General features: G+C 53.3%; 1 protein-coding gene across 1 annotated transcript; it reads left to right on the forward strand.

Annotated features, from left to right (window-relative positions):
• Positions 1-1,550: 1,550 nt before the first annotated feature.
• LOC101360566 (gasdermin-A-like) lies at positions 1,551-15,226 on the forward strand. Its single transcript, XM_004373035.2, has 11 exons — positions 1,551-1,770; positions 2,937-3,123; positions 3,973-4,147; positions 7,220-7,325; positions 8,146-8,193; positions 9,083-9,246; positions 9,640-9,781; positions 11,741-11,814; positions 12,521-12,798; positions 12,906-13,048; positions 14,934-15,226. Exons 1-11 carry the CDS (start codon positions 1,551-1,553, stop codon positions 15,224-15,226), a joined length of 1,830 nt encoding a protein of 609 aa, XP_004373092.2.
• The last annotated feature ends 1,592 nt before the right edge of the window (positions 15,227-16,818 follow it).

The following is a 16,818-nucleotide window of genomic DNA, read 5'->3' on the forward strand; positions in this document are numbered from 1 at the left end:
TTCAAAATTGTCTCGTCCGGGAAGAGGGCATGGAGGCGAGAGGGGAGCAGGTGTGTGATTTTAAAAAGTTTTGTAGAACAATCTGATTCTTCAAACTCTGTGGGTCTATAACTGATTAAGGAAAGAAAAACAAGTTAAACATAAAAATTCGCGTACCTCTTGAGGGCATCATTGAAGATTGGGGTCCCCGCGGGGACGCGCGGGCCTCAGGGCTGACGGAGAGCGCCCCTCCTGGGGTCACGACCCCTCGGGCAGGGGCAGGGCCGGAAACCCTGTGGCCCCGGCGGGGAGGGGGCAGAGAGTCCCTGCGTGGGGGCGCAGCCTGGGCCGACACAGTTCCCCCACGGCCCTCGGGGCGGCCGGATCCGCCTCAGGTACGGGGCTGAGAGGCTGCGACCGTCAGCCCGGAGGGATGAAAGCGCGCTTCCCCCGGCTGCCCTGAGAGGGCGCCCCCCAGCGGCCCCTCCAGGCGGGGTTCCCAGGGGCGGCGAGGGCCTTGTCTTGTGGCGCCGCAGCTATGGCGCCTTGCTCTCCTCGGCCCCGCTCCGCAGCCCGGCCCTTCTCCAGTCCCGTTGCCGAGGCTAAATTCCCGACTTTGGCTGGCATCTCCACCAGGGTGTCTTCCAGGCTCCTCTCACTCAGCATACCCACACCCTGGCTCCTCATCGTCTCCCCTGACGGTCGAACAGCGGCTCCCCCCAAGTCCTGGGCGCCTCTCTCTGGCCTGACGCCCCTTCAGGCCCGGGGCGCAGGAGCAGCTTTGGTCTCAGCTGGCCTCCCATTTGCCCAAGCCACAGTGTGACTATGGTGGGCTGGAGGCACTTTTGCCCTCGTGAGCCTCTTCATCCATAAAAAAACGCTAAGATTGTATTGGTATAAACAAGCTCTGAGGGTGCAGTGGTTAGGCACTTGACTGCTAACCAAAAGGTCAGCAGTTCAAATCCACCAATTGCTCCTTGAAAACCTTATGGGGCAGTTCTACACTGTTCTATAGGGTCGCTATGAGTCATAGCAACTTTTTTTTTTTTTTAAGACGAATATATTAACTTCATGCAGGAGCCCTGATGGCGCAATGGCTGCTAACCAAAAGGTGGCAGTTCAAGCCAGAGGCTCAGCAGAGAAAAGACCTGGCGATCTGCTCCCTTCAAGGTTATAGCCTGGGAAACCCAGTGAGGCAGTTCTACTCTCTCACATGAGGTGTCTATGCGTCAGAATTGACTAGACAGCACACAACAACAATGCATCAAGGCATTCTTTTCCAGCTAAAAGGTTTTTGTTTTTCTGATTTTAGAAGGAATTAAAACATTTTTGTGGGCCCTAAAATTCTTGAGGGCCTGGACACTGTGCCCACAGGAGAAGCCGGCCCTGCTCTTCCCCCTGCACCCAGGGCTGTGGGCCAGTCTCTCCCCTCCAGAAATCTGCCCAGGGCTCCCACTCCTCATCCTCCTGGGCCCTGTTCTGTTTGGAAACTCCACCCTGCTGGCAGCCTTTACCAAGGTCCCCGCCTCCACAGCCCTGGATGACACCTTCCTTTTTGCCCCTCAAGGAGCATGTCCTCCCTGTTCGCATGGGACACCAAGAGCTTGGTCAGGGAGCTGGGCAGGAAGGGCGAGCTAGTGCCCGTGGACAGCCTGAACAGCTCCCCATGCCTCCGTCCCTTCTGCCTGGTGAGGAAGAAGCACAAACGCCACCCCTGGCCTTGGGACACCCCCTTCATCCCCACGGACTTCTCCCTCCTGGATGTGCTGGAGCCAGGCTCCCCAGTCCCAGGTACATTCAGGTGGGGCTGATGGGCATGGGTTGCAAGACAGCTGGCAAAGAAGACAGACCAACTGACACCCTCCACCCAGGCACACAGAGACCCCCTCCGTCTGCCTGGTGGGAAGCATGCCATGGGCACTCTACATGGCGTGGGTGTGCCCAGGGGCAGGTTATCCAATAGGGAAGGTAAGCACGGTGCTTGCCTTGCTTACCAGATCATCTATAGTGAACAATTTCACATTTTTTCACCACATCAAAGATTCTGCTTCGAGGTATGGCTGGAAACTGTCTCTCTCCCAACCCCACAGCACCTCCCTGCAGAATTAAAGCTTCTTTTCAAATTTATAATCCCTGACAGGGTGGCAAAGGAGCCCTGGTGGCGCAGTGGTTAAGAGCTCAGCTCCTAACCAAAAGGTCATCAGTTAGAATCTTCCAGCCACTCCTTGGAAACCGTGTAGGGCAGTTCTACTCAGTCCTATAGGGTAGCTATGGATCCGAATCGACTCAACAGGAATGAGTGGGACAGGGTGGTGAAATGGTTAAGAGTTTGGCTGCTAACCAAAGGGTCAGCAGTTTGAATCCACCAGCCTTGGAAATCTTATGGGGCAGTTCTGCTCTGTCCTGTAGGATTGCTATGAGTCAACAACTCAATGGCAATGGAGTGGGTTGGGACAGGAACTGAGTACCCAGTAAGCAAGGTAAGCACGGGCTTACTTGTGCTTACTTGCTAACCTGTATCTACAGATTAGTAACTAAGCACAAATAAGCCCGTGCTTACCTTGTTTATTGGGTAATCCACCCTCAGGTGTCTTTCATGTGGGATAATGCATGAACCGATTTCTTCTTCCCATCCCTCAATAGTAATAAATACTAATAATTTTGAACAATAATGGTTAACATTGATGAAGTGCTCGCTGTGTGACAGGGACCATGTTGCCAGTTCCTCACTTCATCCGCACAACCACCCTTGGAAAAACACCCGCCATTCTTCCCCTTTTATAAATGGGGAAACTGAGGCTCCAAGAGGTTAAGTGAATCTGCCAGGGTCACACCCAGCTAGTAAGTGGTGGAGCCCAAATTGGAAGCCAAGGCTGGAGCCAACCCATGCCCTGAACCACACTGTGAACCTGCCCCCCTTGCTGTCTGGTCCCAGCCTGACTTCTCTCCTCTTACAGAGCTGAGCAGGAGCAAACCCATCTACATCCAGGAGACAGTGACAGGAGCAGTGACAGGGGCCCTGAGCTTGAGCACCGGGCTGCAGGGGAAGGTGATGGGGGGCGGCGTGGTGACCCACAGCTCTGCCCTGGCCCTGCAGACCCTCAAGGTTTCCCCTCGCACCTGGGAGACTCTGGTGGAGAAGAGGTAAGAGTCATGGAAAAGAGATGGGGAGAGTCAATTAGGCAGGCTCTACCAGCTATGGTCTGTAGGCACGGGTCCCCCAGGGGGGAGTGGGGAGTGGGGGACAGGAGGGAAAATCCCATGGTTTTTGCCAGATTGAGGCCTCCAGGGAAGTCACTCTGAGGCGTGAGGTGGGATGGGTGAGTCCACTATTAGCAGTGAAACCAGGGCCCAGGGAAGAGGGAGTCAGCAGTGAGAAGGAGCTGTGTTAGATCAGTGATTTCAACCCAGATGCATTCAGGGCCAGGCAGGGTGTAGGTAGCTGCTGAGCGTGAGACAATAGGGAGTGGTGGAGACTGTGGCAAACTGGGACACATGCCTGCCTAAAGCTAGCAGCTGCTGATCAGCTGCCATTAGTTGTTGGAAGGCAGGAATGTAGGGCTCAGTGGTGCCAGAATTCCCATTTTTCAGGAGAAGTTAGACATCTGGATTTCTATGTGAAACCTACCAATTTTTAACATCTCAAAAATTTTAAACACCATGTGGGCCAAATGCCATATGCCTTTGGCCCAGTCCAGCCTGAAGAAAACCAGTTTTACCTTCTTTTCAGGGTGTTTTAAACCTTGTAGAAGACAGGAAGCCTCAGACTTCCTCCACTGTCTCCCCTTTGCCAACCATCCCCAGCTGACCTTGAACAAGCCATCCCTAACTACAGGCCAGCCACACACCATATCACAGACCTAGATCTGCATGCAGTCTGTACTGCCCACATCGTACACAAGGCGTGGAAGGGCCCTGGACCAGGGGAGCCCTGCAGGGGCCCCTCCCCAGCTCTGCCTCTTCTCCTGTCCCTCCCCCTGCCCTCATTCCCAGGAAACTGAGGATGCCAAGGCCCTCCTTCCTCAGGGAATTGCAGAGCCGGAAGGAGAGGGAGAGCCTGTATGTGGTGACAGAGGCCGTGGAGACATTGCAGGACACCACGCTACAGAGCCTGAGCAAAGTGGAGGGGGCAGGGCAGCTGTCCTTCTTCGTGCCGGGCCATTTCAAGGTGCAGAGTGTGCCCTGGGGTGTTAACGTGGGTGTGTGGGGGTCCTGAGTGCCACCAAAGAGCCCACCCCTTCGGTGATGTTGTTGTTAGGTGCCGTTTAATCTGTTCAGACTCATAGCAACACTGTGTACAACAGAACGAAACACTGCCCGGTCTTGCGCCGTCCTCACAATCCTTGTTATGTTTGAGCCCATTGTTGCAGCCACGGTGTCAATCCATCTCCTCAAGGGTCTTCCTCTTTTCTGCTGACCTTCTACTTTACCAGGCATGATATCCTTCTCCAGGGACTCATCCTTCCTGATAACATGTCCAAAGAATGTGAGACATAGTCTCACCATCCTCACTTCTGAGAAGCATTCTGGTTGTACTTCTTCCAAGACAGATTTGTTTGTTCTTTTGGCAGTCCATGGTATATTCAATGTTCTTCGCCAGCACCACAGTTCAAAGGCATAACTCACAGCAAATAGCTGCCCTATTCTGAAAATCACCACATCCAGACGGGAATGGGGTCCCTGAGGATTTTGTGTCATGATCCTCAACTTGGACTTCACATTAGAATCACCTGGAGAGGCTGAGTTTTTTTGTTTGTTCAACACCCATGCCCAAACACCCGCAACCGAAAAAAAAAAACAGACTCCAACTCATGGCGGTCCCATGTGTGTCAGAGTAGAACCATGCTTCATAGGGTTTTCAATGGTGATTTTTCAAAAGCAGATCATCAAGCCTTTCTTCCAAGGCATCTTCAGATGGACTTGAATTTTTAACCTTTTGGTTAGCAGCCGAGTGCACTAACCATTTGCACCACCCAAAACCAAACCAAACCCAACCCGCTGCTGTTGATTCCAACTCATGGTGACCCTATAGGACAGGGTAGAACTACACTGTACGGTTTCTAAGGAGTGGCTGGTGGATCCGAACTGCTGACCTTTTGGTTAGCAGTCTGAGCTCTTAACCACCACACCCCCAGGGATTCCCAGACACCCCCTAACACTCCCAAAATATCTGTTTTAATTGGCCTGGAACTGGACCCACACATTCTGATTCTTATGTGTGGCAAGGGTGGACACCTTCGGTGGAGGGTGTTTTGTATCAGCATGGGAACCAGGCATTTCGGAATCTACTCAGCCCCTCACTAGCTGTGTGGCCTTGGCAAGTTACTTAACCCTCTGAGCTGACTTCTCTCATCCATGTCCTTGGGCTGGACAATCGGTGTGGGGATTAAGCGACAATGTGTGAAAAGTGGCCGACACTCAATTTTCAGTTTTCCTTCACCCAGACTTCCAGGCCACAGCTCTGTTCTTAGATAGGTCATTGCGGTTGTGTGGGCCCCAGTCTCATCCGAAATGCAGGCAGGTTGGACCCCACATTCTAGGACTCTGGAACTCGCATTTGTCTCCCACAGATTAAGTAGTCATTCCCAGCGTCACAGTTGACCCACTTTCACCATCCACATGAATGAAGGTGAGGACAGGTGGGGCTGTAGTCACTCCAGGTGATTCTAGCTACCGTTACTGAACGCTTCCTAGGAGCCAGGCATCATGCTAAATGTTCTCTATAATAAGCCCATGTAATCCTCCAGATGATTCCATGAGGTAGCTATCATTATGTCCATGTTTTAGGTGAGGAAACTGAGGTTCAAAGAGCGCCCAGCTGTAAGGGATGGAGCCGAAATCCAAACCTGGGTCTCTCTGGTTCCAAAGCCCATGTGTTTAATCAAGACAATTAAACGGAAGCAGGGCCTCTGAAGGCAACAGGTGGTTGGCCTTCTAAGTGTTTGGTATTTCAGAAGATGTTAAAATATGTAGACTCTCTCCAGCTTGCCAGTTGTGGGAAAGAGGCAGAGAAGCATGTGAGGGGAGGGCTGGGAGCAGCTGGAGAGTAGGGAAACCATCCTGCTATTAAACATTTGCTGTTGATAATAAGTAGTTAATCCAGAGTGTGTCATGAGCTGGGGTTCAGTGTTGGGTGACCAGCCTTCCCAGTTTACCCAAGACTGCGGGCTTTCCTGGGACCCAGGACTTCCAGTGCTAAAGCAGGAGAGTCCTAGGCAAAGCAGGATGGTTAGCCACCCTAGTGGTGAGTGAAAATAATAGTGGCTCAAAACAAGAACAGAGTCTCTGGGTGGTGGAAAGCAAGAATAATATGTCTGTCTTCCATAGAAGTCCAGATAGGCCTTCCAGGGCTGCAGTGTTGGATTGGGGGTTACCAGAGACGTAGTCTCCTTTGATTTTGTCACTCTGCCACTCTCAATTTACGGCTTCCACATCATGGCCCAAAATGGCTGCTCTAGCCCCAGTTATCATGTCCACATTCCAGCCAGCAGGAAGGAGAAAAAGGCAGGACCCCTCCCAGAACTTGCACACAGCACTTCTGTTTGCGTCCTGTTGGTCAGCATTTATTTATGTGGCCACATCTAGCTCCAAAGGAGCTGGGAATCACAGTCTTTATTCAGGACATCCATGTGTCAGGTGAAAAAGTTCTATTGTTGTTAAATAGTACTTTCCTTCCTGGAGTAGGTCGATAATGGTAGTATCACTGTCCGCAAATCAGGAGTCCCGTCAGGGGTGGCTCCTCCCTCCCACAACTTCCCGTCTTTGCACCTTGGTTTCCACCTGTAAAACGTGAGGGTGGGACTTCATCATCACTTGGGGTTTATCCAGCTGCAATACATCATGACGCCAGCATTTCCAAACTCTGGAAAATGCTTATTTAGACAAAATGAGATCTGTTATTTGCAGGATTTCTCAGAGCTTTTACTATGCACATCTCCAAAGGAGGATATAGTGGGTAGTAATTTCCAAATCTTTGTGACCCCAGAATGCCTTTTATTTTTTTCTGGAAACATCTCATGTGCAGCATATTTTGCAAAATACTGTTCTTGCTATAACTGGGGGCCCCCCAAGCCTTTGAATCTGCCTCTCCCCTCCATCCTCTCTAGCCCTCACCCTGAACAACGGATCTCTTCTTGATACCCTTCACTCCCTCCTCCTGCACTCTGCCCCTCCTGTCTGCCTTTAAGGTCCTAGAATCCTGTGCGGATATGACTTCCTGCTCTCTCCACCACCCTCATAGGGCCAATGCCAGAGCCACATGGCTAAAGAGAAGACAGTGACCGTCCCTCGGGGCAGTGTCTTGGCCTACAGGGTGCTGCAGCTAGTGATTGAGGAGGATCACTGGGGTAAGCAGCGGTCAGGCCCCCCACCCCCGGGCTCCCCTGCCCTTGGCCAGTGCTCTGGGAGAGCTGGGAGAGGGCCAGGGGCTGCGGCCAAGAGTCTGGCAGAAAGAGGGAAAGGAAGGCTATTTCCTTGTTGGCCTGAGCAGTAAGCCAGCTACGGTCAGGGGCCTGGGCCCTCATTACAGCTCCTAAGAGGATTTGACTTTGGAAGAGTGTCACTGAGGTCAGTTATCTAGGGAGGGCTTACGAGCCAGCCTGCACCCCACGTGCCCTGGTGGGGTGCTGCATTCCACTGGACAAAGGGCCGCCATCTCCTAAGTGGCACAAAGAATCATGTGGACTGGTGGTGGCCCTGCCCACCCATGGCCCAGGAGTGGGAGGTGGTGGGTTTCTACTCCCCCATCAGTGCCCCCACCCTGGTGACCACTGAGGACCCTCAACACTCAGCATGCTCAAATCCGGCTCACGGAATCTGCAGGGCCAGCCTCGGGTGGGGCAGGCGGACGGAGATTCAAACAGCTGCCTGCCCTAGCAGACAGAGCAGGGGCTCACCAGTCCAGTGCACTGAGGTTTGAATCGTGGCTTCACCGTTTGCCATCTGCGTGGCCTCGGCCACGTCACCCAACATTATCTCCAAGCCTCAATATCCTTGTCTGTGAAGGGGCTCATGCTCAGCCGACCCCGTAGAGGTGCTGTGAGGCCACAATGAGACGACCATCCATAGAAAGTGCTGCTCCATGCCTGCCTCTGTGAAGCTCAATAATGGCTAACTTTCTGCCTTCCTCTCAGGCACTTTCTCTTTTCCCTTCCTTTGCTCCCACAGCTATTCTTTACCTCCCTGAAGGGAAGCTCTGTAGAGACACTGGCAGAGGTGAGTGAACCAGCCAAAATCACCCACGGCACCGCAGCCGGTCCGCCTCCTGTAGAGGGTACGCTGCCACGTCCTCTGCCACGCTGTCACCCCACGTCACTCCAGGGCCAGGGTGGGCCTGGGCTCTCTTCCCCTGATGGGGTGGAGACACACTGGAAGAATGAGGAAGAGGCTATGGGGTAGGAAGAGGCGTGAGTGGGAGGCCCACTGTGGGCCCCACGCTCCAGCTCTCACAGCTGTGATCTGCTGGCACATACGATGGGGAGATGGACACTCATCTTTCCCAGTTGTGAGAATGAAGGACGGTCTGGAAGGTTCTCACAAGGCAACTTTTACTATTAACAGAGTGGGAGCAGGAAGGCAAGGGATGTGTGGAAACTCTGTGAGACCCACCCCCACCCCTACCCCTGAGGTAGTGCTTAGACTTCACTCGTGTTCCAGCCATGTGATCACTCTCCCCAGTGCCCCAGTGTTTGCCTCATAAATCCAAGCCTGGCTATCTGGCAGGAGGGAGCAGAGCAGGAGGCCGGGGCCTAAGCTAGCAGGGTCTGAGGAACAGACTGTTTCTTATGCAGAGAAAGTTTTCTCCTGGCTGAAGCAGGAGTGATGGCAGAGGGGCAAAAGGCAGGAAGGAGAGTGGGGAGCAGGGGACGATGAGGGAAGGCCGGCTTAGGGCCTGTGATTGGCACCTGGCCTGTGGTGGGTATCCAATAAATGTTGAACGAATGAGAGGTGAGCACAGAAAGGGGTGCCCTGCATGAGGCAGGCCTTCACCAGGTCAGCTCTGTGGTGCCAGGACCTCTTGTTCAGGCTGAAGGTGGCAGGGGCTGAGCTGTCCTGGGCAGGAGCCCAGGCACAGGAGCCAGTGATCGTGGACCCTCCTGCACAGACGAGGCCCCAGGTGAGGAGCCCGACTTCCTGGGCCTGCAGAGGCGGGCGAGTGCCCAGTTGCAGGACCTGGCCACACTGCCCCCTGAGCTGCGGTACTCACTACTGGGCGCCCTCCAAGAGCTTCTTAGGGACCCTTGGGCACTGCAGGAGCTGGAGGACATGGTGAGGGGCCCACAGGCCAGACCGGGGGATGGGAACTGGGATCCAGGGGGCGGGGGTGGGGACGGGAATGGGAGGCGGGTCCCAGGGGTGATTGGGTTGCTCCAGGCCTCCGGGGGCACAGCCCCGATGGTGGGGCAGGCTGTGTTGAGCTGCATGGTTCTGTGCAGGTATGTGTCAGATATGCCCCAGGCATTTGTTCGCAGATGCCCCAAGCCACCCTGAGCTGGGAGTGCAAAGGAGGGATCTTGGCTCTGCAGAGCATAACTCCCACCCGGGCTCTCGGGTTGCGACTGGGTGCAGGGTGGTGGGGAATGGAGCCTGGGAGGTGGCATGCAGGGGCAGAGGGCAGCACCACAGCTGCCCCTGTCTGCTCTGCCTGCCCCTTTCCTGCAGCTGGAGCAGGCCCTCTATACCGAGCTGCCAGCACAGCTGGAAGGCCCTGGCGGCACCATCCTGAGCACCCTCCGGGACCCCTGCGGCAGCCTGTCGCCCTCTCGAGGCAGGGCCGTTCTCTGCCTCCTCGGAGCCCTCGTGGGTACGGGGGGTAGGCGTGGGGCTGGGGTGGGAGAAAGAGAACCCCGGAGGAAGGTCTCCCAAGGCCCTGGCCCAGCCTTGCTGAGCCCCCAACATCTCGCACTTTCTCCCAGCCCCCGGGAGCACTCGTGTCTAGGTCACACGGGGTTCTCAGTGCAGCACGCCAGCGTGGTGGGTGGAATGGACAAACACCCCGTCTCCGCTTCTTTACGTTCCTGAACTGTAAAGGGAGGGGCAGAAACTCGCACCCAGCAGGGTTCTTCCTTCTTTCCCTCCATAAGCCTTTGTGGAGCCATTTGTGGAGAGCTCTCCTCTCCTCTGAGTCCTGGAGTGGGGACAGATGTTGCACAAATACAGACAGATGCTTCCCCGGGCCAAATTAGCCAATAAACAAAGTACTCAGGGGTTTACTTGTGTTTACTTACTAATCTGTGGTGAACAGTTTCACCACAGCGTCGACGTGGTGAAACCCATGTGAAACTGTTCACTACAGATTAGTAAGTAAACACAAGTAAGCCCTTGTGTAACCTTGCTTTATGTAAACCAGTGTGTAGGGTGTTTACTGGTTAATCCGCCCCCGCTTGCACTCTGCAGTGGGGTTAGCAGACACTGCCCAGCTAGGCCCAGGGTGGCCTCCCTGAGGAGGCAGCCTGAAAGCTGAGAGTGGACGCTGACAAGGACAAGACTGTGGGAAGGGTCCCGGGGGGAACGGGCGACACAGCAGCTCGCGGGCAGCGGGAGGGCGGAGCGTTGAAGACAGGGCTGGGCTGTTCTATCGTCCCCTTGGTGAAGTCGGCAACTTCATTTCCCAGAATCCCCTTTCCTGCTTGGTCCTGGGTGAGAGGCGGCCAAGAGGAGCCTGCATGAGGTTTGGGGACAGAAGTGAGGCAGCAGCCGTTCGTCTCTGAAGGGTCTGTGGCACTGTGGCAGTCAGACTCGGTGACAGGCGGGCGCGCAGCACGTCCTATCTGTCCTTGCTCTCCTCCCTCCACACTTAGTGCTTCTTCCCGACTTTGAGCCCTGCTGATGACAGTGGCCTCAGCCCCATCACCAGACACCTGATGGTAGACCAGAGGCAGGAATTAGAGAGGCGACAGCCTCCAACTGGACCCTCTGCAGCTTCCCTTCCCGGTCCCCAGACCCCTCAGCCCTACGACTTTCCTCCTTGCTTACCCCACTGTGGTCTCTGTGCTGTTGTTCCTTGAACAAGTCAAACCCACTCTTGCCTCAGGGCCTTTGCACTGCTGTTCTCTCTGCCTGGAATGTTCTTTCCCAGAGAGCCCCACAAGGCTTATTATGTTTACTGCCTATTAGCAATTCCAAGAAAGAGTTGTTCTCTGTATTGCCCACATGCCTGCTCGACTGCCCATGTGCCTGGCACATAGTAGGTGCTCAACATCCACTGGATCCCTCCCCACGGTGAGGAGGTTGAGATAGAGATGCCCCGCCATTGGGCGTGGTCACTTGGCCAATCAGGGCTGACTCTGCCCTGGGGCTGGCGAATGCTGTTGCCCAAGGCTGGAGCATCATGTCTGGGATGAGACCTACCTGGGTTCTTATCCTGGTTCAGCCACTAATAGGATGAGTAGCCTCGGGGAAGTCCCACAGCATCCTGGTTAATAACCACCTAGCAAAGCCATGGGCCCAGCAGATAACCTAGTTTATCTGTGAACCCTTTGTAAAGTCAAGGCCGCCATACACGTATAGGGAAATGGAGCAGGACAGGGAGGGGCAGCAACTTGTGCAAGGCCCCTCAGCAGTTCCAGAGCAGACACAGCTCCTGCCTTTCAGAACCTTTCCCGGAAACATGGCCCCAGGGGTGCCAGTACCTAGTGGGGCTTCTCCCCAGCTTAGGACTCCAACATCCCAGCCATTCTTTCCTGGGGTCACCAGCGCCCACAAAGTGGAGACACAGGGTGCCTCGGACCCTTGGCACCCCTCACTCCCCATCTCTCCACAGTGCTGAGTGACACCCAACACTGCCTGTTGGCCGAGTCCCTAGGGAAACGCATCCTACCCCAGCAGCTAGAGCTGGTGAGAGCCTCGGCAAGGAGATGGGTTGGGGGGAAGATATCCCTAGAAACAGCCAAAAGTGGTTTGTTGTGAGGTCTGGTCCCCAATATCCCTTCCTCAGCCTCCTTGCCACAGCTGTCACCCACAGAGGTGACCTCAGGACATGCAGGTTCCCTGCAGCCCTTTCAAGGTGGGCCACGTTCAGTCATGCACCAGTTAAGTCATTAAGCAGACTCCTGTGACCGTGTGCCAGGCCCTCTGCTAGGGCCAGAGAATACCCAGGAGACAAAGGCAGCTCACCCCTTCGGGTCTAGTCAAGGAGACAAGCAAACAGGCCATTACAGACAGGGGGCTATGCAAGCACCAAAGAGGGGGGTTCAGGGGCATTTCCCAGAGGAGTGACCCTTCCACTCAGTTGAAGAATGAAAGATAAGGAGATAGGGCAGGATATTCAGGGGGAACAGCAGGTGCAAAGGCTGGAGGCACTGGGGAGGTGGAAACTCCTCTGACTTCAGACAACTGCAGTGAAGGCCATGTATATTGGGGGTCGGCGGGGTGGGGGGGGTTGCTAGTGCTTACCTGGGACCATAGTTCTGCAGGTAGTGACATCCCAGGGCTGTGGCTTGGTTGGGTGGGCAGCGGAGGCCCCAGACTCTTGCCCCCAGGGTAGGTTCCACCTGCCCAGGCTTGGGATACCTCTCTGTTCATTCTGGGTGTTTCCTTGCAGGTGGCAAGCATGTTAGAAGCCAACTTTAATCAGATGGAGGAAACAACTGTCTCCCTCCCGCCGGAAGTCCTCTCGTCCCTGCAGAGCGAGGATGCCGCCCTCGCCCTGAGCCTGGTGCAGAGCTGTGGGCTGGAGATGCAGGGGCCAGGCCTCCAGCTTGTCTGGGACCCGGAGGTGGTGCCGCAGCTCTCTGCGCTGTATGGGGCCCTTGCAGGGCTGCAGCTGCTGGCCTGCCCCGGCCCTGGGCCGTCCACACTGCTGCTTGAGGAGGGTGCCCAGTGCTGAGTCCAGGGAGGATGAGGAGGCAGCCCATCTGGCGGTGGCCCCTGTGGATTTCAGCCTCCCCTGGGACTGGCTCATGCACTATGTCTCCTGTCCCTCTCAGAACTGCTCCCCAGGCACTAGACCTGCCTATCCAGGACCATGGGTGGGTCCTAGAGGGCCCCACTGTGGATCAGGGTTCTTCCTGGAGAGGCAGTGGAGGCTGGTTCCAGAACAGCCGGGACTCCGTTCACCACTCACAGCCGGGTAGCTTCAGGCAAGTCACTTCCCTCTCGGTGCTTGCTTTCCTGTAAAATTAGCCCCGTAAAATGGAAGGAGAATAATCCCTTGCTCAGAGGATTGTAGTAAAGATTTCAAAAGTTGTTATAAAGTGCTTAGGACAGTGCCTGGCTGTCAGCTCTTACTGTGTGGTGTTGATGTTATTTAATTTCTGAAGGAAGCTAACAAAGAAGATGGACAATCTCCCCTTAATTTCTCTTCTGGCCTCAGTTTTCCCATCTGTAAAATGGCAGAGATGGATCAAACCACTCAGGTCTCATCCAACTGCACTATTCAGTGATTCTACAGGCCACACAGATGGGGAGCGTGTGGGCTAGGGTGAGAGTTTTCAGCACAGGACCAGAAGCTGGGCCCTTGAGTCAGGACCAGGGCTCTCTGCATAATTGTTTGATTGTGGAAATTTGCCGAGTCACTGCCAGCATCTCTCCAGGGCAGCAACTGGATTTCTTCTGTAATAAATGTTTTTCTGGTAAAGTACACATTGCCCAAGACGGCTGTGCATATGATAAGTGCAGGAGTGTGTGCGAGGGGCATGGACAGGGAGCAGGGGAAGAGCCAGAGTACACGGTAGCCCCACGAGGCAGTGGGCTTCGTGGGCTCCCAAACACTGTCCTCATCTCTGCCCGGACCTTGGCCAGTAGTTCTGGGTCCCAAGAGCGTGTCACACCAGTAGGCCAGGACCAGGTTCAGGTTGCCAGACTCCAGCTTGTCACTCAGTGGTCTTCCCAGCAGGGACATAAACTTCATTAGTGCTCATAAGGCAGACAGCTCACCTGACTCTGTCCACTCTGACCACCAGGGTCCTTTTCTAATGATACAAATGACTTAACAATCAAAAAATGGTCATTGTAAAAAAAAAAAAATTCAGAAACGTGAAGAATATTTTAATTACTATAACCCCACTCCCCAAAAATAACCATTGCTGACGTTTTGCTGTTTATCCTGTCTTTTTTTCTATGCAAACATATAAATTTCCTTGCAGAAAAATGTGTTAACATGACACATACAAACTTGCTTTTAAAAATTTAATACAGTAAAACCGGCGAAAGCTGGAACCTGTGGAAGGTGGAAACCTGTCAGAGAAAGAAAACTCACATATTTTCCACTAAAACAAGTGATAGAAAAGTGGTAAGACTGCACCGTCAAAGGCGGAAAGTGTGCGAGACGTGGAAAAACAGGGCAGTCCTGTCGAGCTCTGGCTCTCACAGGTTTCACTGTTTATTGTGTGCATGCCACTAAATATTCTCTCTAACACGAGAAGTCAGGTTTTTGGCACAGGGGTCTTTGTTGGCCTTACACCAATCTCTGGAAAGTCCCATCCTGGAAATCACATCATGTTATACTTTTAACCAAATTTAAGCGTCCTTTCTGAGTTTTGTCTGACTGGCAGGTGTGGACACTGGCTGCCCCTTGTGGAAAGCACGAACATAGCTATTGATTCCACTCTCCATTGCCAAAGCTGTCCAGTCCATCAATCAATCCTATTTTTGCACATTGCTCGAATGGGCTTGGAGACCCTCATGTTTTAATCCCAGTTTAAATAAAAAAATAGTTAAACAGCCACAAGTTAAAAGGAATTCATTATTTACTCGCATGCCTTAAAGGACACAAATAGAGTCTATATTATGTGGTCTGGAGCCCTGGTGGCAACAGTGGTTAAGAGCTATGACTGCTAACCAAAAAGTCGGCAGTTTGAATCCACCAGCTACTCCTTGGAAATCCCATGGGGCAGTTCTACTATGTCCTATAGGGTCGCTGTGAGTCAGAACTGACTTGATGGCAACAGGTTTGGTTTGATAGATACATGGTCTACATTAAAATCCTTTCCCTTTCCCTTTCCTCACTCCTGCAGCTGTCCCAGCACCTGCAGCCATACCCCAGCTTCTCCAGCTGCCCCAGCACCCGCAGCCCTACCCTGACTTCTCCAACTGCCCCAGCACCCGCAGCCCTACCCTGACTTCTCCAGCTGCCCCAGCACCTGCAGCCCTACCCCAGCTTCTCCAGCTGCCCCAGCACCCGCAGCCCTACCCTGACTTCTCTAGCTGCCCCAGCACCTGCAGCCCTACTGACTTCTCCAGCTGCCCCAGCACCTGCAGCCCTACCCTGACTTGTCCAGCTGCCCCAGCACCCGCAGCCCTACCCTGACCCTGACTTCCCCAGCTGCCCCAGCACCCACAGCCCTACCCTGACTTCTCCTTAGCCCCTGGCCACTCACCTCTCTCTCCCCTATCCTCATTCATCCTCCCCTCTCTGTATGTGAACTGACTCGGCTACTTTCGTCTGCAGGGGAAGTGTCTCAGTTTTCTAGTGCTGCTATAACAGAAGTACTGCAAGTAGGTAGCTTTAATGAACAGAAATGTTCTCACAGTTTTGGAGGCTAGAAGTCCGAATCCAGTGCACTGGCGCTCTCCGTCTGTTCTGGGAGAAAGTCCTTGTCTCGCCTTCTTTAGCCACAGCATTCCTGAGTGATCTCCACTTGGCATCCATCTTCCCCCATTTCTGCTTACTTGCACCTGAGCCTAATATGTTCTTTACATCTCAGAAGTGGTTAGGTTTAAGGCACACCCTACAATGACATGACCTCATTAACAAAGAAAACGCTGTTCCCAAATGGGATGACATCCACAGGTACAAGGGTTAGGATTTACAACACGTTTTGGGGACAGAACTCGGCCAGTCCATGACAGGAGGGAACAGACATCTGGTCCAATTAAAGAACCCTTTCTTGTGGTCTGGGAAACATGTTAATAAACGTTGTTCATAACATTTTTAAATTTTAACAGTCTTGACAGTTTTTGGCTGTAATTAGAGATGACTGTAATTTGGACCAACCATGTACTAATTAAATAAATTCTACAAAGTAAGACTTCCATCACCATCCAAGATAGGAAAACAATGTAATACAGAGCAAAGGCGCTGAAACCCACAGATTTGGACTGAATCTAGGTTCTATCAGTAGCTGTGTTACCTTAGGCAAGCTTCTTAACCTCTCTGAACTTGTTTCCTCATCTGTAAAGGTAGGGGTAATAATCTATTTGTCTGGGCCACTTGAATAGCATGCTTGCATACAGTGACCCCTCAATAGACTGGCTCCTTCCTTCCATGGGGCCACTATCACCTCACTACAATGCTCTTAAACGGTGTTGAGAAAGACGTGATCAGTGTTATCCAGAAGCTGATCCTTGAAATGTGAGTTTGTGTTCGTCAGATGGACATGGGAAGGAGGGGACGTCAGGTCCAGGGACCAGCCTGACCAGAGTTAAGAGAGTGCGGCACCCAAGGGAACAATCTGAACAGCAAGCAGTTGAGGCTGGCTGGAGAACACAGTGTGAAGTGGGACAGCGCATGAGTACAGGCCACAGTCAGCAGGGATTTGATCACAAATGGCTGTACGTACTGTGAACTGGCATTCTTTGACTACGTTTTGATGGCCTTGAGTCTTTTCCATAGTTAACCATTTTAATTGTATTTCACCTCAGATGAGCCCTGTGGCACAGTGGTTGAGTGCTCAGCTGCTAACTGAAAAGGTCGGTGGCTTGAACTCACCAGCTGCTCCACGGGAGAAAGATGTGGAAGTCTGCTTCCATAAAGATTACAGCTTTGGAAACCTGATGGGAAGTTCTACTCTGTACTACAGGGTCACCATGAGTCGGAATCGACTCAACAGCAAGAGGTTATACCTCAGGTATTATTCTCATTAAACTACCAGCATGGCTGGACTCGATAACCTTTAAGCA

This window comes from Trichechus manatus, unplaced genomic scaffold, assembly GCF_000243295.1.
Source record: "Trichechus manatus latirostris isolate Lorelei unplaced genomic scaffold, TriManLat1.0 scaffold00022, whole genome shotgun sequence".
NCBI lineage: Eukaryota > Metazoa > Chordata > Mammalia > Sirenia > Trichechidae > Trichechus > Trichechus manatus.

Coding starts and splice junctions, on each gene's coding strand:
- LOC101360566 (XM_004373035.2), top strand. CDS start 1,551: ATGTCCTCCCTGTTCGCATGGGACACCAAGAGCTTGGTCAGGGAGCTG. Junction 3,124..3,972: donor GAGACTCTGGTGGAGAAGAG/GTAAGAGTCATG, acceptor CCTCATTCCCAG/GAAACTGAGGATGCCAAGGC. Junction 9,782..11,740: donor CCTCCTCGGAGCCCTCGTGG/GTACGGGGGGTA, acceptor ATCTCTCCACAG/TGCTGAGTGACACCCAACAC.